Source organism: Rana temporaria, chromosome 7, assembly GCF_905171775.1.
Source record: "Rana temporaria chromosome 7, aRanTem1.1, whole genome shotgun sequence".
NCBI classification, from domain to species: Eukaryota; Metazoa; Chordata; class Amphibia; order Anura; family Ranidae; genus Rana; species Rana temporaria.
The window spans coordinates 26,532,497-26,558,440 of record NC_053495.1 but is presented as its reverse complement, the minus strand read 5'-3'; the positions used below and the strand labels follow the sequence as shown (position 1 = coordinate 26,558,440).

General features: G+C 41.3%; 1 protein-coding gene across 1 annotated transcript in view; it reads left to right on the top strand.

Moving 5' to 3' along the window:
- CFAP20DC (CFAP20 domain containing) overlaps positions 1-25,944 on the top strand; it is a 306,201-nt gene that overhangs the window by 134,793 nt on the left and 145,464 nt on the right. The window contains exons 12-13 of the mRNA XM_040359112.1: positions 2,402-2,515; positions 16,663-16,976. Of these exons, the coding sequence (XP_040215046.1) occupies positions 2,402-2,515; positions 16,663-16,976 (428 nt within the window). The remainder of the gene's footprint in view (positions 1-2,401; positions 2,516-16,662; positions 16,977-25,944) is intronic.

The window sequence follows — 25,944 nt, the reverse complement described above, 5'->3', positions numbered from 1 at the left end:
ACAGGTGTAATTGTTTTACACTGTCGGATCTTAAGATGCAATACCGCGGCCGCCGCTGGGGGGAGTTTGCGTCGTAAACCAGCGTCGGATGTGCAAATTAGGAGTTACGGCGATCCACGACGGTTTTTCGCGTTCGCTACGTCGCTGCTAGTCTAGTTTCCCGTCGCAAAGTTAGTCGTCGTTTTGGGTGCCTTAACTTTACACAGCACACGTATGTGCTGTATAAAGTATGGCCGCTGTTCCCGCGTCGAAATTTAAAAATTCACGTCGTTTGCGTAAGACGTCCGGGAATACGGAATTGCGCTACGCGCGTCGCCGTTCGAAAAAATTACGTCAGTTCGCGCAAAGCATGGCGGGAATTTCGAAACGGAGCATGCGCAGTAGGTCCGGCGTGGGAGCGCGCCTAATTTAAATGGCACACGCCCCTTTAAATTACGCGGGCTTACGCCGGAGGCCGCCAGCATAGGTTTTCATTGCAAGTGCTTTGTGAATCAGGCACTTGTGATGAAAACTTGCGGCGGTGTAACGTATCTACGATACATTACGCCGCCGCAGTTCTACGTGAATCTGGCCCTATGTACCCAAGTATTACCTGGTTCATGTCTATGGTAGTGAAAATTCCCTCTCGAAAAAATGCATACAATGTACATCAACACTCAGCCTTTTGGTATACTGCACAATCATGAACACTGCCCCTGACCATAACAATTCAAAGACTCATGTTTTTACCGTTGGCGTGAATCCTTATTCTGCGTTGTTCAGAGAACAACGCATACCCAGATTATACTACCATTCCTGTGGATTGGAGATTATCTGCAGGTGTACGCTACGGTCACGCCATCTGCTGATCACACAGAGATACCCAAGCGTACACCCCCTAACCGATAATGTCTTTGCAGAGCGAACACATCCCCCCCAGACCATGTGCATTGCACAGAGGCCCTTCGTCGGTGGACATTTTAAATACATCTTAATAAAATTTCCACAACAGACTCCTCTGCAAGCTTGCATTACCATACCATACAACTTTTTGACATGAGAAAGAAGGATATCTTATTAAACACTAAGTAGGAAAGGTAAACACCCATGTCCTGCTTCCAGTTATACAGATATTGAAGAAGTAATATGCAGAAAATGGTGGATTAAACCTGCCTTTCTCAACCTTCTTAACAAGGAGGAACCGTTAAAATAACTTTCAGATTTCAGGGAAAACCTGTCAATAATTACAATATCCTCAATTCACAGTACATTAGCATGGCAGTCAGTGGGAAGAGTTCTACCTACATAGGGGGTCAGTGGGAAGAATGCCCCCCTTACAGATATCTATCTTAGGCAGAAATTGCTCATAATGCACAGAACCCCCAGCTACTTCTTTATGAACTCTAGGGTTACGCAGAACAAAGATTAAGGATGGCTGGATTAAAACAACGACTAGTAAGCAGGACAGTGACAGTGATTTTCCTTTTTTTATATGCCCATTTGTTGGGTTATTTATTTTAACTTTCTAATTCCTTGAATCTAACAATCTTGCAATCAATAGCAATTCATTATCAACATATAAAGGTGATGAGGTATTGAGAAAGATTTCATAACTAAACATTTAGACTACATTCACAAATGTTACTGATTATTAGTCAAGGAACAAAAGTTCCTGCATACATGAACAGTAAATTGATCTGTTTTTTTAATGTGTAAAAATTGTCATGTTCAATTTATCAGTGGAATATGTATATACGCATGTCCTCAGATACAAATTTATGGTTACAGATGTGAACGCAGGGCATGTTTACACACCTTTGTGAATGTCTCAATTGAAAACAATGCTGCTGCATTCAGATCCATAAATAAAAAATGGTTACAACTGGGTTTTTTATGGCCATGTGAATGAGATGTTAATGATGCTTCCTCTGTGGCACTGTTGTTCATACCGTGGCCTAGATTAACCGCGAATCCTAGAAACTGTGGCATAGATTGACTATTAAACTGCAAGCGTCATGTGAAAAGTGAGAGTTCCAATATTAGCAAGGACATTGGCATTCACATGTCATAGTTCCTGGGACTGTATATCACTTGAATGTGTCACTCTAGCTGCTGAATTACTCAGAGTATAGATAAAGACCTGGAAATTGCAGAAAAATCAAAATCAAACAGAAAGAAGCCATAAACAAAATAACAAAGCACTTCTTTGAGAAATGGAAGCTCAGCTTGGAGACTAAATTGGTCACCTTAGTTATGAAACACAGTGCAGGCATTGCAAGTGAATAAAATGGAAATATCTCCTCTAAGTTATGGCTTATCAGAGGAACAGCAGGGAAAGATCTCAGAACTAATAAAAATCCACTTGCAATTTAAAACATGCAGATAAGAAGAAATGTATTTTATATGATATATTCTCTCTCAGACAGCTCTTCTATGGGACACAGCGGAAATGAAGATAAGCTCTCTGTTAAGATCCATATGCCTTCCTGCGAGAACAGAGAGCAGACGCTGAGTATCGCCAGAGCCAACATTGCAGGTTAGACCTCGCTTTAATTGTGCTACGTTTGCATTGGCTTGATAAAGTGGTGGCTTCCTGTTGTGGACCTGTTTTTTGGTAGTAGGCGTAATGCTATGATGGAAGAAAGCAGAAAGACATTCTTTGGTCCTTCCAATAAAAACAGTTCTGTGTTTGGCTCTCCCAGTACGGAAGGTGTTATTTTAGGCATAAGGGGGGTAATCCACAAAGAAGCGGCGCAACGTAATTTTTCCTATTTAAGTTACACCGCCGCAAAATTTCTACCTAAGTGCCCGATCCACAAAGCACTTACCTAGAAATTTTGAGCGGTGTAACTTAAATCCGGCCGGCGCAAGGCGTTCCTCTTCTCCAGGGGGCGATTCCCATTTAAATAAGGCGCGCTCCCGTGCCGGCCGTACTGCGCATGCTCGTGACATCATTTTCCCGACGTGCATAGCGCAAAATTATGTTACGCCGGGCTTTGTGGATCGCGACGGGACAATAAAGTTGAGTCGGCTAAAAAAAAAGATACGGCGCCAAAAAAAAAAATTTAAATTTAAAAAAATTGCGTTGCTAGCAAGAAAGGTCTGTTTTTACAAGGTGTAAACAGTTTACACCTTGTAAAAGCAGCCCTAATTTTGCGTTTGCAAAATAAAACTTACGGAGAAAAAACGAAGCTGAAAAGCTTCGTGGATCTCCGTAAGTCCTAATTTGCATACCCAAGGCGGCATTTCGACGCGAAATGCCCCCAGCGGCGGATGCGGTACTGCATCCTAAGATCCGACAGTGTAATTCAATTACACATGTCGGATCTTCGTCCTAACTATGGGAAACTGATTCTGTGGATCAGTTCCATAGTTAGGACCAGGGATACGACGGAGTAACAGCAGTTACTCCGTCGTATCTCTTTTGAGGATTTGGCCCATGATGATTAAAGTCTGCTTGGTATTACCTACCAACTAATTTTAAATGTTACTGTAGCTTCATCAAGATATTAGTTTTTAGATGTAATTAGCACAAATGTAATACCCAGGAGGATTAAGGGTAAGACCACTATCAGAGAATTAAAACCATTAGTTCTGTGTATTCGACTGTCGGTATTAGGCCCAGCCATCTAGAATTTACATCACTTGTCATACTGGAAAAAAGGACGCTGTAAGCATCAGAAAAGATGAGTAGGACAGAGCTGCTGATTTCAGGCATCAGATAGCAGACTGACAATTTTAGTAGGTAATGTTAAAAAAAGATATTCTAGCAACTTTTTAATCTAAAGTGATTGTAAAGGCAGAAGGATTACATTATATTCATTAAAATCAAAAATCTTCTGTGTACAGCAGCACCCCTCAGTCCCTCTAACACTTACCTTACCCCCATCTAGATCCAGCGATGTTGCAGTAGTGTCTCAGCTCCACTCCTCATTAGTTGAGACAGTAGCGTGGCTCCCGCTGCTGTCAATCAAAGTCAGTCGGCCATTGAGGAGAGAAAGGGGGCAGGGCCAGGCCACAGCTCTTTGTCTAAACGAACACAGGGAGGTGTGGCTCGGGTGACCCCATAGAAAGATGCTTGCTGTGGGGGCACTTATCAGGAGCGAGGGGCCAATAGCTCCAAAGAGAGACCCGAGAAGAGGAGGATCAGGGCTGCTCTGTGAAAATCATCAGCACAGGGCAGGTAAGTATCACATGTTTGGTATTTTTAACAACAACAAAAAAACAGCCTTTAGTATCACTAAGTTTAACTTTTTGCTGTAAAAAAAAAATTGTATTTGGAAAAACAGGAATTTATATACAGTAGCGCTTAACATGCATGTAAGTAATCCTTGACAAGAGTACAGCTGGTAACGTGTTGGGTTGGGTTTATCTTGTAGCCTATGATGATTTGGAATAAAAGAAGTTTCCCGATCTTCCTTTTTTCTTCAAACTGACTATATTGATGAGGTCCCAGAGCTTGTAATTGTTCAGCTTCTAGATCAGGGGTCTTCAAACTTCCTAAACAAAGAGCCAGTTTATTTTCCTTCAGACTTTAGGGGGGCCCCGATTGTGGCCAGCGGGAAAGGACATTTTCGTGGCATCAGTGGGAGTAATCACCACCACATTTGGTATTAGGGAGAGGAATAGAGCCCCATCGTTGGTATTATTGTAAGGAATAGTGCTGCATTGTTCATGTCAATGGGAGAAACGGTGCCCCATTTTTTATGTACGTTGGCAGAATAGGATGCCAGATAAATGCAAGTAAAGGGCCACATCTGGCCCCCGGACTACAGTTTGGGGGCTGTTGCTCTAGATCCGGGATCTCCAAACTAAAGCCCTCCAGCTGTTGTGGAACTACACGTCCCATAAGGCATTGTAAAACTCTGACATTCATAGACATGATGGGATTGAAGTTTCTGAACTGGAGGGACATATTTTGGAGACCCCTGCTCTAGATACTAAAAAGCCATATAATGGTATTTACCATAGTACAGCAATGGGTAGCCGTGTGTGAGGGGCCTGAGACGCCATGTAGTGAGCTATCCTGTGATTTCTGATGGCAATCCTACATAAAAGAGAGGAAACTTTTAATGGGAATTTTTTAATCTCTTCCTTACTGTTACCCAGAACTATCTGTCACAACCAAACCTCATAGCATTAATTTATCATTTCTGTGCTTATTGCTACTGATGCAATCTTTGAAGATATGATTCATGTGCCTTATTTCTTTGTATCTTTAAAAAAAACAAAAAACAATGTATGGTAAAAAAAAAAAAAAAAAAACAATGCACAACATGGCTGGATTTCTATGCTCCTCGTATTATTATTAATGCAGTGTTTGAAGATATGATTCTTGTGCCTTATTTTTTTGTATTCTTTAAAATTTTTAAAAATAATGGTAACTTTTTTTGTTAAAGTAAAGGTAATTGGGCCTACAAATATTGATGGCTAACACCAAATATCCAAAACACACTAAACTCTAACAACCATAGAAAAACAATAAGAGTTGCTTTCCTCCTTTACAAGGTAGACTTATTCATGCCTGTTACTCCTGGGCTGTACAACAAAAAAAGTATTTTGAGATCCAATTTCATTTTAATTATTTTGTTTTAAAGCTTTCATATGTTCCATGAAAAGAACCGAGTGGGATGAGAATCAGCAGGGGGGGATGTTGTGTTCCTATAGAAGAAAAACATAAAACAGAACTTGTGACTTCGTAGTTGTTTTTATTCTGTTTCTCTACTCTGATGTGTAATATGCATAAATATTCACAATGTTATTCACCCATTCACTACCATAAAAAGACATGCTCAGAGTCATAAATGAATGTTTATAGAAAAACGAGTTCACTTCTGTTTTCTGCTAGTCTAATCCAAAGGTCTATTGAAAAAATGTACATATGTATTAAGATAACAGCAGTCAAAGTTTTAGACCATTTGCTAATGAGTTATCAGTCACATCCATGAGTCGAAACTTTGATCACATCACAAATAACACCTAAATTTACCAGGGAGTTCAGCAAGTTTTGTCAGGGCCAGGGTGAACTGACTTTTGTTTCCATCAGAACTACCGTAAACCAAAAGGTAGCAACATATGCTCAAACCTGTCCTGGTCGTGTGGTGCAGACCTCAAGGGCAGGTACTGTCCGTGTTTTCCGTGTTTGTTTCACATTCTAATGCTAGAATCGCTCCCCACCTTGCCCTACCACGGAGGAATCGGTCGGGACAAGATAGGATGATGTCTTAACCTCCCTGGCGGTATGATTATTTCAGAAAAAAGGTGCTGAAAGCGGTACCATTATTTGCAAGGAAATTTGGCGTTTTATACTGTAGGCCTGTAATTCTTAGGAATAACTCACTTAAATCTGACCAAACAAGAGTCTAGTAGGCATCCCGGGTATGATTTTTTTTTTTTAAACAAAATTATAAATTATAATATAATAAATAATTATAAATAATTATAACAAATAATAATATCATTATAATAAAAATTCAATCAACTCAAAATCACTGAAATTTGGTCAGTTGCAGAATTGTTGCTGTCATTACTTTTATTTTTTTATGACGAATTTCCCCACAAATCGCTATCGCACAATTCTGCAAGTGATTATAATTTATTATCGCTGTTTTCTAGCTGCTCTAAAACCATTTTTGACATAAAGGGACACTTTTGGTTGCTATGGACAATCTACAGTTTGCAGGCAGAAAGAACAGTTTTTATTATATAAAAGAACATGTAGGGCACTGGAAAGACCACTAGGGACAAGGGGGTGTGTATTTTTTACATACAGTACTGTAATCTATAAGATTACAGTATACTGTATGTATTGTGTTTATTTACCTTTTTGAATTTGGCGCCGTTCTCCGCTCCCATGCGTCGTAACGTCACAGGGAACGGAGATCGGCGGCACATAGAGGCACTCAGAGGTCCCGCTCGCTCACACAGCGCGGTGGCATTGCTGGATCCAGGGACAAGGTAAGTAAACCAAGCGTGTGGATTCAGCGAGGCGAGCCCGAGTTTGACTCGGGGTTACCGATCGTAGCCCAAAAATCTCACCCCGAGTCAGACTCGGGAATACCGCCAGGGGGGTTAATGATCTTTTATTAGTGGAAAGCTTATGACACAATGTTCCTTTTGTTTGATATTTTATTCTCTTGTTTGTATATTTGATATAACCTCAATAAAAAAAGTTATTATATAAATATACTGTATATAGAGATATATATCTATAGATATATATCTCTATATATCTCTATATATATTTACATAGTTGGTGCAGTTTCATGCAAGTGGGCAGTGTAGGGCAAGGTACCCCGTCTGTTTAGGGACAGTACTAGCAATAGGGAAAAGTTTCCTGAGGCGGGAAAGCTTCGGGTCACATCTCTGAATATCTTCCTAATTGGGCACAAGATGGCCAGGCTGCATTCTGTCCCCTCTAAACAGACGCTGTTGGTTTGGTTGGAACATGCTTCTTCACCATGCTGCACCCCCCCTTAACGCTACTCCTCCTCCTTTATTGGCCACATGTCCTGTTAGGCGACCTAAAACTGAATAGCTTCTTCCCTATGATAGAATTAACATTAAAGTGATTGTAAAGGTTTGTTTATTTTTTATTTTTAAGTAACAAACATAATATACTTACCTGCTCTGTGCAAGGGTTTTTCGCAGAGTGGCCCCGAATCCTCCTTTTACCCCGGTGGTGCTCCTGGCTCCTCCACTTCATCGAGTGCCCCCAAGGAGAGCCGAATTCCATGGGGACACTTATGCGGGTGCGCTTCCGAGTCCTGCTGCTGCATCCATTGACACAGACAGCAGGACTCTGCCCTGCCCCCAAGCTCCCGTGTCACTGGATTTGATTGACTTTGACTCCCGCTGCTATCAATCTATCCAATTAGAACCCGAGACAGCAGCTAGAGCTGTTGGGCTTTTCCTTGACACTGGAACGTATGGGTTCAGGTAAGAAACAGGGGGTCTCTGAGGGGCTGCAGCACAGAAGGTTTTTCACCTTAATGCATAGAATGCATTAAGGTGAAAAACCATGAGACTTTACGACTCCTTTAAGATATTTATATATTACTATATGCAAGAAACAGACAGTAAAAGTCATCTTCTAGGTTTAGCAACAAGTCTAACAATTTTTCCTCTGATTTCGACAAGAAAATCATTGGACATGGCAGTCCTCTTTGTAGCTTACAGTATGCTGTGATATCAGGCCAGTTATCCAAGATTGATGCATAGATTGCTACACTATCCATATTTGTAACAGCTCAATGACATCTTAGCTGTCTTGAACCAACATTTAGAGAATTCAAACTTTCTCAATTAGTTTCAACAAAATCCTTCCTTTCCATCTTTTGAATTTTAAAACAGTAGTGCCTAATGAACTGTTTAATCTGTTCATCCACACAAACGCTTGATTATCGATAGGAGCACTTACATGGAAATCCTAGGACTCCTAAAAGAAATAGAACATGACAAAGTCATTTCTCTAAGCTCAATCATTAGTCCTGTACCGCAACACACATTAAGAGGCGTACATTGGAGAGCAGCTGTGCTACACGGATATCAAGCTTTCTTTAAACAAGATAAATGGACATCATCATTTTAATGCAACCGTTTTGGAACGAAGTGAAACACATAAATCATTCGGGTTCCTCTTTATGTATTAAAGACTGTTGAAATTTTGCTTTTCTCTCTACATGGTTACTGTTTAGGCTTTTAGGCTGTCATTCATATGCTTAAAGTGGGTTTAAAAGGATTTTCACATACAGCTCTTTGTCTATGACAGCTAGTGGATGTTATCTAGGCTAGCGACTTTTTTCTCCTAGAAGAGAGTGTCTATTCTATATGATTCTTCAATGCCGATCACATGTACACAATAGCAGAGGATTATGGAAGATAATTGAGAGCCTGAATGGTCCAGCATCTTTGTCATTTTAAAAGATATGCTTAAATGTTACTATGGCTATTGCTGAAAAAAAGAAACAAAACCACGCTCACCACCAAATTTTTCTATAAACGAATGCCGCATGCACACGACCGTTTTTCGGGATGTAAAAAATTACGTTTTTATTTAATGTCATTAAAAACTATCGTGTGTGGGCTCCAGAGCATTTTTCATGACGTAAAAAATGGGCATTAAAAATTTAGAACATGCTCTAAATTTTCACGTCGTTTTTAACGTCGTAAAATATGGCCGTATGTGGGCTTTAACGACGTGAAAAAAAATGCGCATGCTCAGAAGCAAGTTATGAGATGGGAGAGCTCGTTCTGGTAAAACTAGCGTTCGTAATGGAGATAGCACATTCGTCGCGCTGTAACAGACTGAAAAGCACGAAGACTGAAAAGCATGAATCGTCTCTCACCAGACTTTTATTAACACAAAATCAGCAAAAGCAGCCCCAAGGGTGGTGCCATCCAAACAGAACTTCCCCTTTATTGTGCCGTCGTACGTGTTGTACGTCACCGCACTTTGCTAGAGCATTTTTTTTTTCACGATCGTGTGTAGGCAAGGCCGGTGTAACAATAATGGTCGTGTGTAAGCTGCATAAGAATTAAGAAGGAATCAGTAGCTGTCCTAATGTCCAGGTATAATAGACACCATGAAGATCATAAATATATATGTAGGCAGCACTATATTCCTAATAATATAAAAACCTAAGAAATAGTATAGAATTCATATTATACAAATAATGTACAAATAAAAAAACACATGACACACGCAAAACATCTCATTCCAAACATGTGAATATAGGGGGCGCTATGTCAGCAATATTTGTGCAACCCTTTAAAATTATTATAAGTTCATAATAGTAATTCAAAGTCCATAAATCATATATAATCAAATACTGTGCAAACATAAGTCCATGTGTTACACAGAAAATGAATAGGGAATCATCCAAACTGTGAACAGTGCACACAATTCCAGAGTGAAAATACCCCATTAAAGGTTGAAAGAAAGCAGAACGCATTTCCCAAAATGAATAAGAACGCTTTATATATCCACCACGTGTGCAAAATAGAGCTCCAAAGCCACTTACAAAAGACTACGACCCTCTGGTTATGAGCGGTCATAATGAGCATGAGAGATCATAGCGCTCCTTTGGGCAGCTGTCAGATTCTCAATGGCACAGACCCCAAAGTTTATCACCAGATCTCTCCTCCCATAAATTATATCATGTACAAGAAAAAGAATCTGCACATAGTTTAAAATCTTCACAAACTCGTTTAATAAAATACAGTATTGCACTTGCATAGATCGTCACTTAGAAACCATGCAATATCAAACATTGGCCGGCATTGGAACAAGGAAAGCAAGTTGTGCATTCTGACGTCCTTCAGTAGGCCACGCCCTACATGTTTCATCAGAAGATGACATTGTCAGGGTCCCCTGATGATGTCAGCTTCTGATGAAATGTGTAGGGCATGGCGGTGTATTCTCTGGCCACACACTGTCTTAGTGATGAGTTACTCTTGGGATCCCATTATAGCTCTGTACTTCCGGGGGACAGGTGAATACGATCCAGTAGAACCAAGTAGTATGGAAGTGATCATCCCGATCATTCGCTGATGCCATTACTCCCTCCATCTGTTTAGTTTAATTAATCTTGGCAAACCAGAGTGTGATTGAGGGTGCCACCGTTTGCTTGCTGCAGTCTTCTGTGTGGCCTTGTGTAAGTGGTGCATATTTTAAAGACCCCCCCCCCCCTTACATTTGTAATCCCTTATTTACTTGTTTATTGTATATGCAGTTATTGGGCTGATGTCCTATTGGCTCCTGTTTATTTTCCCATAAATAAAAGGAGTAGGTACTAGGTTCATTTTTATTTCTGCTGTTATTCTTTTGTGCAGTGTGTGAGATGGCATTGGCTTCAGGATAAGAAAACTCATATTATTATGATTGTACAAGGAACAATCTGACACACCAACTAAACTTTATCCCAGGTTCACACTGTGCTGCGGGAATGAAGCCATGCAAGTTCAGCTGAACTCTTACGATTTCACTCCCGCTTGTCAGTCCCGATTTCGGTCGCGATTACAGAGACATCTGTGACATATGTCAATGTAAATCGCAGACCGAAATCACAAAAAGTAGTACAGAAACTACTTTTTGAAATTGGTGAAATTGGTGTAGCGCCGCAGATGTCGCACTGATAGAACAGTGCAATTGCCAACAAATGCCACAGATTTGATATGCGATTTGACATGTCAAATCGCATGTCAAAACGCACCAGTGTGAACGAGGGATGAATCTTAGTTTACTCTGAATCAAATGTGGCAAAATCTAACGCAGCAAACAATGCAAGCTAACAGGTAAACACAACAATGATAGAGACAACATTAACATACCCATAGCCATAAGCCTGAGCTTGCCAGGCCTGTGAATGATCTTTTGATTGCACTCATCTCAGTGGAAGATGGGACCTGTAGTTTATGGACGTGGTTGTGCAGGCGAAGCCTCCACCCAATGTCAAGAAGGGGAGCTCTGGGTGTGAGGCTGTTCAGCACTTAGCAACATGTTACACCCTAAATACAGATGCATGGTAACATGTTTCTAAAGGTGAACCTATCCTTTAAGCAACCAATCACCAAACACCAGTACTGTCAAGTAGGGGAAAGGAGGAGTCACATTAACCAGTATACCGGAAATTACAAAGAATTAAACATATTAGTGGGAAATTGAAGGAAAGGTAAAAATAAAAAACTGTCCAGACCAACAGCTCTAACATCAAACTTTTGCCTTGGCAATGCCTAAAGCAAATCTTAACTCAGAAAAAGAAATTTACACTCATTGCACCCCCTTACTCTCCCACAGAGTAAAATAGATGATTTTTTTTAGATGAAGGGGTTGTTTATTCTGATGCAGCCCACACTCCTCCCTGCATTCTCACCTAGATGAGAATGTCATACTCAGGCTCCTGAGGCCTCATGGGATATCCACATCACTTATCCCAGGAAGCATAGGCTTTTATACACTGTGGCTGGAGAAGAGCAGACCTGACATTGGTCATCAGAGGTCAGGTGGCTGAACGCAGGAGAGAAAGCCAACTCTTATGCCCTGTACACACGATCGGATATCTGATGGAATCTAATCCGATGGATTTTTTCGTCAGATATCCGATGAAGCTGACTTTCATCAGTCTTGCCTACACACCATCAGTCAGAAATCCGACCGTGTCCAACGCGGTGACGTAAAACACTATGACGCGCTGAGAAAAATGAAGTTCAATGCTTCTGAGCATGCGTCGACTTGATTCTGAGCATGCATGGATTTTGGACCGATGGACTTCCCCACAGACGATCATTTTTTATTCATAGGAAAAATTTAATACAGGTTCTATTTTTTTTCACCGATGGGAAAAAAAACGATGGGGCCCACACACGATCGGTTTGTCCAATGAAAAGGGTCCATCGGTCTGTTTTCATCAGACAAACCGATCGTGTGTTTAGGGCTTTAATAATGTAAGTTTCTGACCATGCTCACACCTCACCGGGTGACGGTGGAACGGTGCAGCTTTTTTATGTGGTATCAGACCCACTGGGCATGTCTGCCCATCTGAATTTCGTGAATGTCCCGGTCAAATCAGGACAGTTGACAACTATGCAATACCTGTTCATCTCTGTACCCGTTAAACTTTGTAATGTGTGGAGCAAGGATCAAATTGCCCTGTGTGAACAAGACCTAAAAGGCAAACAGCAGCTAGCAGAAGAAATAATATTATTTATTCTTTACAACGTGAGGTGAGCTCAAGGCTGCCAAATAATGAGGAGGAGTAGCCTGTTGACTTAATTTGCTTAGAATCTTCTGCTCTTCTTGATCCCCTGCAGTTACATCCTAGCCTGCTATTGCTAGTACTAACACATACTTACAATTTTCTTTCCCTCCATGGTATTCCTTTAAATTTTCCCTTGGCTGCCAGCTAGTTAACCTGCCTAAGTATGCACCAGTTGGAGATTTTAGGGTACTTTCTACGTCAAGCACATTAGGTTAAAACATGGTCAGAAAGACTCCATGAAATACTTATCTTCATGCATTTTTTATTTGTGTATCGTTCTTCACGAGGGCCTGAAATTTGAAATTCAAATTAAAACTGAAGCTAATGGGCCTCTTGGGATTCTCTTTTAAAAAAGTTCCTGAAGTTTTCAGTGGAATCTGGAATCACACAGGCCCATCACACAAGCCTCCGGTTCATTTACATTCCTCAGTCACCGTCAGTGAAAAGTATTGCTGAACGATTACAATAAATGAAGCATGTTCAACTTGAATTACATCAAAGGAGGAAAAGCCTTAAAGGACTGACTGCAAGGCAGGTGTTAATTATAATTTCAGACTTGTGAATTTCTCACACATTATTATAACCCAAACTGACAATGAAATGCAAATGAATTGCCCATAGCTATGACCACTATTTTCCATCAATTATTAAGAAAATTGCAAGTTTGTGTAAAAATCTTAACTGGACAATATTTCATTTCCTCTTCGGTCTCCAAATCATTAACAAATTGAAGAAATATAAAAAGCAATGCAATTCTGATTATTTTTCCATGACAACACCATTAAACTCTGAAAAAGGTATAATTAAATAGTCCAATTGTGATTTATTTAATTGTTTTACCCTAAAACAATGCTTTATGTTTGTCATTGTATATTTTATTTTGAAAGCTTGTAATTAAAAGAATTGTATATGTTTCTATAATAACAACAAAAGATGTATTGATATATATATAAAACAGAAACATCACTTATCTAAAACAAAGGGTTAGGCCAACAATTAATAACCCTTTCCCATAAAAGGAAATTCCACTTTGTTCATATTTTAAACCCAACTACTGAACTTCTATAAATTCAGTAGTTCCCTTTTTGGCTGGTATAACAGTGCAATGAAGTTTTTAGTGCTTTTAGTAAAGTTATAATAAATATCTGTTGTTATGCCAGTTTCTGCTTCTTCTGTGGGCTTCCTGTGATAGGGTGATTCCTAATGCCGTGGTACTGTTCACCCTCCCATGTGTGATCCTCCATTAGCAATATGGAATGCCGTGCCGTTGCACAGTGTGCCTGCAAGTTCCCCTTGTAAACCACTAATATCACAGGCAGCAATGTCTCCTGATCTGTTCTTTAATGCTTGATTAACAGCAGTACTGTAGGGAAACATCCAACGTCCCGCCTAGACACAGGGTGTGATGTCTTGAAGCCAGGAATGTATAAAATCGTCCAGAACTACCCAAAATGTATCATATCCAATGTGACACATGTAATTAAATACAATATGCATAATAAAAAGGGCATAAATCAATATTGACCCCCACAGATTAAAAGGGAAACATGTAAAGTGTTACTAAACCCACAACAGTAAAATAAGTTTATATATGCAGTAAAGCATGCTTGTTTTACTCACTGTGGAACCTACAGGGTTAATCCTCTGCATTGTATTAAAAGGCTGTTTCATCCTGTCTTCTCTGATCCTCCCCTTCTTCCACTGTCCCCTAACCCTCTCCTGTCCCCTAACCATCTCCTGATAGAAGAGAGCCTTTGGAGTCACCCACATGCTCAGTGGTGTAGTGGTTAGCACTTTCACCGAGCAGCAAAAGGGTCACTGACATCATCTGCCTGGAGTATGCATGTTCTCCCTGTGCCTGCGTGGGTTTCCTCCGGGTACTCTGGTTTCCTACCACACTCTAAAAAACATGGTGGTAGGTTAATCGGATTCTGTCTAAATTGGCCCAAGCGCGTCGGGACCCATTGGGGTAACACCGCGCTATATCAAGATACCTCTCAACCCAACTCAGTTGGGTGTGTATTGCTGTAGTGTTTTTTTTTTTCTTGGGAGGGTACATGTGATTGCCACTGTCCAGACAGAGGACCAGAGGTCTCGCAACCTCATAGGACAGTCATAGGAGACTGAAAACTCCTTCTACAAACTTTAACGAGACACTGATAGAAGTCACAAAACTGCTATATGCTGCTGAGGGGGAAAGATATTTAGCAGTTTATATTTACAAAAATAATTGCATTTCCATGGTCTGTGTACTGTGGGAGACCAGATATAGTGAATACAGAGTCCTAGGTTTAGTAACACTTTAAAGTGTTACTAAACCCAGGAGCCTGCATTCACTATATCTGGTCTTCCTCAGTACACAAACATGGAAATGCAATAGTTTTAGCCAAATATAAATGGCTAAATTCCTTTTTTTTATCAGCAGTAAAATCAGTTGTGTGACTTCTATCAGTGTCTGGTTAAAGCTTCTAGGAGGAGTTTCCATTCTGTTGATGAGGCTGCAGGACCCCTGACTCTGTCTGGACAGTGCTGATTGGCCCTGTGCTGATCACATGCACTCTTTCAAGAAAAAAAAACTCTCTAGCAATACACACCACACTGAGCATGTGTAGCTTGTCCCCTAGCCCCTGTTCAGCAGATAGATTGGGGACTGTGGAAGTGGGGAAGAACAGAAAATAAAGGGTTAAACTGCCTTTTTATACAAGGCAGATGATTAACCCCTTAAGTTTCACAGTGAGTATAACAAGCATGCTTTACTGCACAAAAAAAGACTGAATTGTTTACATAGGCAGACCGCTGTTCTGTCTCTCGTCTAAATGGGTCGGACCAGCGGATTGGCTCCCTCTGTGTCCAACCACATCGGGAGCGCTGCTCCAGCAGGGTGCACGCACCAGAGCCTCCAACAGCAATTACATACAGCAGGGCTCGACAAATCCCGGTCGCCAGGTCGCCATGGCGACTGGAAATAGTGTCCTGGCGACTTGGCTTGGAAGGTGGGCATCTGGCGCCATCTGGTGGTGAGCCGTTGGTATTACAAGTTATTACCACCAGATTTGAGCTGGCGCCATCTGGTGGTGGCCGTTTGGTATTACAAGTTAAGCATTACAAGTTAAACAGCAATTCTAATGTCATTTTTCACTATTTTCACTGCCATCTTCTTTCCTCTAATTAAAACCCCCAAACATTATATATATTTTTTATCGCGTAAAGTCATACGTCCGGCGTAAAGTTATGCCCCATAAAGGTGGTGTAACTCAGCAGCATCCATGCAAAGGGCTTCACCAGGGAACACAAGCCGATGTATTTTACGTAGGACGTGAATATGACTAGGCGTAGGTTACGTTCACGCCGTAGGCAGTGATCCGACGTATCTTAGGCAGTTGTTCCGACGTGATTGTGAGCATGCGCACTGAGATGTGCCCACGGGACAGCGCATGCGCAGTTGGCGAAACATATCTGTCTGGCGCTCGGCCCATCATTTGCATGGGGTCACGCCTCATTAGCATGGCTCACGCACACTTCCACTTACGCAGACTTACACCTTAGAAACCCAGCGCAGATTTGGAAGCACTGGCTTTATGAATTCAGTGCTCGCCTCTCTGCGCTGCGTCGCCGTAGCGTAAAGGAGATACGCTACGGCGGCATAAATATGCGCCAGTGTCTGTGAATCCGGGCCAAAATTTGGTGTTTTTAGTTGCCTTGATTTCAGCTTTATAAAGAAACGATTAGTTGGAGAGAAAACAGAGCTGATTTACCATCTGTTAAATAACTGCTTTCTGCTGTATATACACACAAATACAAGTTATAGATTGGCGCTCTCTTGTGTATCATCACACTTGAGAAGCCAAAAATTTGCTAATTATACCCAATTGTTATAGGGATTATACATGACACATTATCACCTTTCACATGCTTTATCTTCCAGATGAGTGGGTATTTCCTGACGCTTCCCAAGATGAAGAATCCATACTGTCTAATACCCAACATCAAACAAACATCAGTCTCAGCTGTCACCCGCTGGCAGATAGCAGCCAAAATGACACCAGCTATCCTGCAGATGGGGCCCCTGAGGACCCACATGAAGTATCCCCCACTTCCTCAAAGATTTGTACAACATCTCATGGGAAACTTCAGGCCTTTCAGATTTCCAGAGACGTCATCTCTCCAGATCTCCTGGAACATGACAAACGAGGAGCGCAAATGGAGGACGATTTCTATAGAAGTGACAGCAGCAATGAGGTACATTTGTAATGTAAAATTATGGTTGTGTAGTATAAGAAAAGTAATCTGGTCTTCAAGGATTCCAAACTTACCTAGCATATTGAAATGTCAGACCATTCAAATGTGATATTTTATTTATTACAGGCACAGTATGTATATAGCACCAACAATTTACACAGTGCTTTACATATTGTAGATTCACATCAGTCCCTTCCCTTATGGAGCTTACAAACTACAGTCTATTAGCTGGATTCAGGTAGATTGCTGCATCTTTCAGGCAGCGTAGCGTATCGTATTTACGCTACTCCGCCTTAAGTCAGAGAGGCAAGTGCTGTATTCACAAATCACTTGCCTCCTAAGTTACGGCGGCGTAGCGTAAATGGGGCCGGCGTAAGCGCGCCTAATTCAAATGAGGATGAGGGGGCGTGTTTTATGTAAATGATTGGTGACCCGACGTGATTGCCGTTTTTTACGAACGGCGCATGCGCCGTCCGTGTACATATCCCAGTGTGCATTGCTCCAAAGTACGCCGCAAGGACGTATTGGTTTCGACGTGAACGTAAATTACGTCCAGCCCCATTCACGGACGACTTACGCAAACAACGTAAAATGTTCAAATTTCGATGTGGGAACGACGGCCATACTTAACATTGACTAGGCCAGCTATTTGTTCGACTAACTTTACGCCGGAAAAAGCCGTACGTAAACGACGTAAAAAAATGCGCCGGGCGCACATACGTTTCTGAATCGGCGTATCTAGTCATTTGCATATTCTACTCCGAACTCAACTGAAGCGCCACCTAGCGGCCAGCGTAAATATTGCACCCTAAGATACGATGGCGTAGGAGACTTACGCAGCTCGTATCTTAGCCTAATTTAAGCGTATCTGGTTTACAGAATACGCTTAAATTTGCGACGGCGTAGATTCAGAGTTACGACGTCATATCTACTGATACGCCGGCGTAACCCTACGTGAATCTAGCTATTTATCTTACATGCATACACATGCTAGGACCAATTTACCTAGCAGCATGTCTTTGGAGCGCAGGAAGAAATTCACTGAAACACAAGAAGAACATGCAGACCCCAAGCAGGTAGTGCTTTGACTGGAATTTGAAACAGGGACCCCAGTGCTGCAAAGCTTACAGCGGTATCAACCCCAGAAGCAAACATTTATTATTTTACATAGGAGTGTTGCATGCTGGATCAGCAAGTAAAAACAGATAGTAAAAAAGAAAAACAATGCAGCAATAACATCTGATGATTGGTTACATGCAAAATATTCCTTTTTTGGTTTTGGATTTAATACCGCTTTACAGGCTAATAAATGGGCCATTGCGTTGCCAAGTGCAGCCTGATGGACATACACTATATTACTAAAAGTATTGGGATGCCTGCCTTTACACGCACATGAACTTTAATGGAATCCCAGTCTTATGCCGCATACAGACGATCGGACATTCCAACAACAAAACCGTGGATTTTTTTCCAACAAAATGTCGGCTCAAACTAGTCTTGCATACACACCGTCACACAAATGTTGTCGGAAATTCCGACCGCCAAGAACGCGGTGACGTACAACACTACGACGAGCCGAGAAAAGGGAAGTTCAATGATTCCAAGCATGCGTAGGATTTTTGTGTGTCTGAATTGCATACACATGATCCGAATTTCCGTCAAGAACTTTTGTTGTCGTAAAAATTCAGAACCAGCTCTCAAACATTTGTTGCCGGAAATTCCAAAAGCAAATGTCCAATGGAGCGTACACATGGTCAGAATATCCGACCAAAAGCTCACATCGAACATTTGTTGTCGGAAATTCCGATTGTGTGTACGCGGCATTAGTCTGTAGGGTTCAATATTGAGTTGGACACCCTTTGCAGCTATAAGAGCTTCAACTCTTCTGGGAAGGCTGTCCACAATGTTTAGGAGTGTGTCTATGGGAATGTTTGACAATTCTTCCAGAAGCGCATTTGTGAGGCCAGGCACTGATTTGGACAAGAAGGCCTGACTCGCAGTCTCCACTCAAATTCATCCCAAAGGTGTTCTATCGGTTTGACGTCAGTCAAGTTTCTCCACCCCAAACTCGCTCATCCATGTCTTTATGGACCCTGCTTTGTGCACTGGTCCAAATCATTTGGTGGAGAGGGGATTATGGTATGGGGTTGTTTTTCAGGGGTTGGGCCTATCCCCTTTGTGTCAGCATACCAAGACATACTAGACAAATTCGGGGATGGCCCCTTCCTGGTCTAACATGACTGTGCACCAGTGTACAAAGCAAGGTAAAGACATGGATGAACAAGTTTGGAGATACATATTTTAGGGTACTGCTTAGGCATAATTAAAGCAGTTTGTCTCCCTGTTTGAAAAAAAACTAAAAGTCAGCAGCTACAAATACTTTAGCTGCTCAATTTTAATAAAAGGACATTTACCTGTCCAGGGATCTAGCGCTGTGCTCACCCAAACCGGTTATGTGAGCAGCTGGCTGTGAATCTTTAGTAGAACCTTCCCTTTAGTCTTTAGGGTGATGTTCCACTTTAACACTTCAAGATATTCCCTATAACATAGCAAAACTTTTACTTTTTGGGTTCAGGTCCACTTTAAGAGATTAATTGATAGGGGTATGTATTATGGCATTTTTTTACATCATTCCTTTAAGCGGGGGTTCACCCTATCGACAGGAAAAAAAAAATTTTTTTTTCTTTTACCTTTAAATCAGGCACTGTAGCGCGAGCTACAGTATGCCTGTCCCGAATTTTTTCCCCCCATACTCACCTTGTAGTCGTCCATCGAAGATACCGGGGAATGGGCGTGCCTCTGGAGACGGAGGATGATTGACGGCCGGCTCTGGCGCGTCACGCTTCTCCGGAAATAGCCGAAATAGGCTTGGTCTTCACGACGCGTGCGCATAGCCTGTGCGCACGCGCCGTGAAGAGCCGAGACCTACTCCGGCTGTCTTCGGGGAGAGTGACGTGCCAGGGCCGGCCGTCAATCATCCTCCCTCTCCATAGGCACGCCCATTCCCCGCGGGAGCCGGAATCTACGATGGACGACTACGAGGTGAGTACGGGGTTAAAAAAATCGGGACAGGCATACTGTAGCTCGCGCTACAATGCCTGTCTCGATGGTAACATCATGGGATTGTGGGTGAACTACCGCTTTTAGTTTGAATTGGCTTGCTTTTTCTATTTTAGCAAATTGGCTAATCTTGTATAGCAGAGAATGTTTTAGTGCAGCATGGTATACTTTGCTTGTACTAGATATTAAAATGCAGGTTTCAGCATTCCCCAAGTATGATGCAAAGACATTAGCACAGATGAGTATGGCCCAGAGCTTGTTCATTGATCGAACTGTGCAGATGTGCTATTAGAAACACAGCATTTTTTCTCCATCATCTGTCATTTCGAAGAGCTACTCAACATTCCAGAACCATTTGTTATATATGGACAAACCTTTCAATGATTTATTTGTTTATGATCAATGACATCTGCGCAGAGTCCCCTCTAAATCATGTTCATGTCACTTATGTAGGCCGAAACATGGACATTACTTACAAAGCAGCATGAATCATCGCTGTAATGTACAAGATAGTCATAAATGAACTCAGATTACTTGAAATGATATAACAGGTCGGTATTAGCAATATTTGGTGTAAAGGTTATTGTGGTTGTTTGATTCAGTTTTAGAAATACTCTTTAAAGATTGCTAAAGGTGCCTACAGACAGGTATTGAGTGCATATGCCCAAAGGTGCCTGAATATACATGCAGTAGCTTTACCCAAATGCATGGCTTTTCTTAGCAGGCAAAGCTTGTGTGTGGGGCCTACTCGCCCTGCTCATGGCGGTACCTTTCATGCAAAGCACACTCATCAATGTCCGGGACCCGGCAGAGACTGTGGTCATGTAAAGAATCTAACATTAAGGCAATTCCCTGATTTAGAGATGAGCTTCCACTGTGTGCCACAATAAATACAGAGTTCCTCTAAAAAGTGACTTGTTCCATATCACTGCACGCTGTAACATGTATGTCTGCATTAGGAGGGATGTGCTGAGCCTGCGCCCACTCCACCAGTCTAGCATACCATTGTTACCTTTGAGGATCTGCCACTTTAGCAGGTACTACACCTAACAACTGTTTGGATGTAGCTTGTTCCTTCACTTGGTTACCCATAGCAACTACACTCCTCCAATTGTGTCCAGCCAAGTTAACTCTCTTTTAGTAGTGTTGCTTCCTACTCCACAGTGTAAATACAGACCCATACATGCACCCCTTTAAATAACTTGAGACCAGGCTCAGAACTTTAATACAAATGTATATAATATAGTTACATAGTTGGTAAGGTTGAGAGATTTCCACATCCTTACCGCCCTGACAGTGAAAAACCCCCTACGCAGTTTAAGGTTAAACCGCTTCTCTTCCAGTCTCATCGTGTGGCCCCATGTCCTCCTACACTCCCTGGGACTGAGATATTTGTATATAGCGCCATCATATCTCCCCTCAAGCATCTCTTCTCCAAGGAAAATACATCGTTCCTCAATAGTGGTCTTGCTATAATCTGACTGAGTTCTGTAAGTACTCTTGGGTGTAAGTCATCTGGTTCTGGTGATTTATTTATGTTAAGCTTCTCAAATCCTCTCCGGACTCTAGCCTCTGTTAGCCAAAAGGGTTGATACTGTGTGTTGCTAACAATACAGTTGTGGTTGTTATACCCTCCACTTCCTGTGTGAAGATTAAGAAGAAGAAAGCATTTAGTACAGTTGCCTTCTTGTCATCTGTAATTATCTTCCCTTCCTTGTCCTTTATGGGGCCTATGTGTTCCGACCTCACTTATTTATGGTTAATATATTTAAAAAAATGTGTTGGGACTATTTTTACTCTCTTCCGCTATGTGTCTCTCATAGGTTTTTTTTGCCGCCCTGATGGTGTTTTTACACTTCTTAATGCATTCCTTGTAGTGCTGTAATGCTGACAATGACCCCTCCGCTTTTTACTTTTTAAAGGCCATTTTTTTTGTCCTTAATATTACATTTTATGTTTTAGTTTAGCCACCCAGGTTTAACCTTTGTTTGTTCTTCTATATGTATTATCCCTTGGAATGCACTTGGTGATAGTTTTATTTAATATGTCCCTAAAGCACTTTCCTCTGTGTTCAATGTTTCAAAGATTTGGTCCGACTTAATTTCCTGCAGCATTAGATTAGATTAGATAGCATAGATTGGTTCATTTTTTTAAGCTTTTTTGTTCCATAAAAATGCATGAAAATGTTTGCTTTAAGCGTTTTTGAGCATTTTAGTGCATTTTGTCATGTGTGTTTGGGCGTTTTTCTGCTCAAATGCAATAATTAAACGAAAATAAATATATAATACATTAAAAAATAAATAACTCTAACCCTGACTCTTAACTCTAATATTAACCCCCAACACTAATCCTAAACCCTAACCCTAATATTAACCCTTGACACTAATATTAACCCCAAACTTTAACCTCTAACCCTAACCTTAACCCCTAACCTAACAAAATAACAAAATAAATAATAAGCAAATACATTTATAATAATAAATAAACCCCTAACCCTAACCTTTAAAACCTAAACCCTTAAAAATGGTAAAAAAAAAGGTAATAAATAATAATAAAATAAATAAATAAAAGCGGATGAAAAATCTAAAAAACATAGCAACAAATCATTAAACAGATGGTATTTTTCTATATTGACTTAAAGCCAAACGCTTTAAAACACTGTACACAAGTTTTAAAAAATGCCTAAAAAAATGCTCAAAAACCCAACTCTCAGGTGTGAATGCAGAATAGGAGCAAGAAGGGTATTGCAGTATCTCAGATCCATTCAATGTCCACCAGAACCCCAAGCAGGGTGTGGGTGTATTGGTGCAGAACAGCAGCACCAACTATAGATGAAAAACCGAGCAGCTAATCTATTTGTAATTCAAGACTTCATTTTCAGTTTTTGCTACAGTCTACCTTTAACATTGAAACTCTTTTATAACACACCCAAATACTCTGTAACTCTATTTGAGACTTCTTTCCCAGTCAAAAAGACCTGCAATCTAATAGACTGCATTGCAGCAAAGCTCATTACACGTCAATATCATTTTATAATTTCCGTCTGAATACCAGCGTGACAGTGTCTTCAATGCTTTATGCATACCGGATTCCCATTTTTAAATCCAGGCACAGCTACTGATACTTATATTTTTCTATGGCAATTAAGTTGGTAGACAGACTGATTAAATAAAATGATTGAGTAATGTAATGTTGATTTCTGTCTAATAAATTCAATAACCTTGCATACTGCAGTCCATCATGTTTGTAATTCTTTCTACACACCCCACAAGTTTGCTGTTTCATTGCTCATATTACCCATATGTATGTAAGAAGTACATACACTCCCTGGACAATATTAAATCTGGCACTGTAGTGTTTTTAGGTTGTACCTGGGTTTATATCTGTACCATGAAGGCGTATTAGTAATACAGAAATTGTTTTGAATATAAGCTACATGCTCAGTGGCTTTAGGGATGATCTATGACTTATTGTTAAATTATAAATGCTTTACTACAGCATGTACTCAACACACCACAACATTCGCCCCAATACACAGACCACCATACAACCCAATGCACACAGCACCATGTAATTCAAAACTCACAACCCAGTACTTAAAACACCATGCACCTCAGTACTCTCAGCACCATGCACCCCGATACATCACCATGCAATCCAAAGTACACAGCACAATGGGCCCAAATACCCAAAGCATCATACACCCCAATACTCAAAGACACACTCTCAGGCCCCGTACACACGACCGAGTTTCTCGGCAGAATTCAGCCAGAAACTCGGTTCAGAGCTGAATTCTGCCGAGAAACCCGGCCGTGTGTACACTTTCGGCCGAGGAAGCCGACGAGGACCTCGGCGAGGAAATAGAGAACATGTTCTCTATTTCCTCATTGTTCTATGGGAGAACTCGGCCCGCCAAGCTCCTCGGCGGCTCCAGGACTGAACACGCCGAGGAACTCGATGTGTTTGGCACGTCGAGTTCCTCGGCCGTGTGTACGGGGCTTCAGGCATACCAGTACACCCAACACTATTCACCCTAATACACACCGCGCCCTTCCACCCTTACACACATGCCATACATCCATGGCATGTAAAACCTTTGAGCTTATGGCTCAGCAGGCTGCAGGGAGTTCTTAGCTCGGCAAAGTTCATTCTTCCTTGGCTCATCACTAATGAGAAGCTCTACTCTCTTTTTCCACATCTCTACCCTTCCCAATCCAGCCCTAGCATGTGCTGTCACACATACCCCTTATAGGGGAAAGACGGGACCTACTGTAGTGTAGCCACAGGGATATAAGGTGAGGGGCTCAGCAAACCTTCTAACATGGCCCTGACTGTGACTAAAAGACCCTAAATGCCCCTGAAAAGGCAGGTGCTTAAGCACCCACAGCCTACCCTCTGAATCCTCCTGAGGTGTGTCTGTCTAGAAATGGCCTACAGAACAGCCTGAATTCTTACATTTCTTTAGAGATGTTTGCCCCTGCTGACTCAATAGCATCACCATTACTGTAGTTAAATTGTGGACTAGAGTAACAGCAGCTTACTGAGTGTGTAAGCACATAAGTCATATTTTTTAACTGTTAGCTCTATGGCCAGTTTAAGGCCAGACATTAGAGGTTGGTACATACTCAACTGCATTGCCTTCAGGATGTACAAATTAAAGGGGACTCATGAGTGCCCCATAAACTTGGCACATCAACAGAGTCACTTTCTATGGTAAGTGGAGAGGAGGAACAGGAGACACTGCTTGTACCAGCTTATCAGCAGGAACAATAGCAACAGGCTTTCCACTGTTCTGAATCAACAGGCAGCATTCAGGTTTGGGTGCTCCCCACAAAATTGTCATACCAATCAAGCACAAAAGGGCTGATCAGATCGATGTGATCTCATTTCTATGGGTACCATTGTATTTCACAATAATATGTTGAATTAATGAGCAACATTTTGCCTAATACCTTTTTTTTAGCTGGCCATAAGGGCCACACAGTGCCCATAAAAATAAAGCAAAGAATGTCTAAACTATAAAATGTACAAGTCTTCATAGAATGGATTCGCTCTGTCACACACAACACTGTGCTGTATTAGCACTTGTAAATTATGCATGCAGAAAAGCACTGGAACTTCTATGCCTAAGTGTGTATTTTTATTAAGCATTTATTCACATAATCAACACAGCTTTCAAGATATTATTGAACATGTAAAACTAGAAAAAATATCGTTCCACCTCTGCATTCATCTTGTACTTTGAACTGTTTGTTGTGCAACATTGTAAGATCCCTAATTATTACCCGAGCCTAATTAAAAGCTGAATAGCATTGTTTAATTACCATCAGGTAAGATATTTAGTTATTCAATTTTGTTCTACTTCCCTGCATATAAGATGACAAAAAAGTTATTACACTAAATTGCAAATGACCATTTCAGGTAAACCTACTTTAATGGCCCCTACACACGAGCGGTTTTCCCGTAAAAAAAAACTGATGGTTTTCCTGACGGAATTCCTCTCAAGCTTGCCTTGTATACACACGGTCACACAAAAGTTCGGTAAACTTTCGACTGCCAAGAATGCGGTGACGTACAACAATACGACGAGCCAAGAAAATTAAGTTCAATGCTTCTGAGCATGCGTCGACTTGATTCTGAGCATGCACGTTTTTTTCCCTGTCGGAAAAGCATACAGACGAACGGTTTTCCCGCTAGGATTTTTCCTGAAGGGAAAAGAGAGATCCTGGCAGTTTTCCTGTGGAAAAAAAGTCAGATGGAGCATACACACAGTCGGGATTCCCGATGAAAAGCTCTCATCGCAGTTTTTCCGACGGTAAAACCCATTGTGTGTACGGGGCATGAGTCTGTAAGTCTGTAGCGCATACAGGGAAATCTACACCTAGACACCATTTGCAGAAGCACAGTA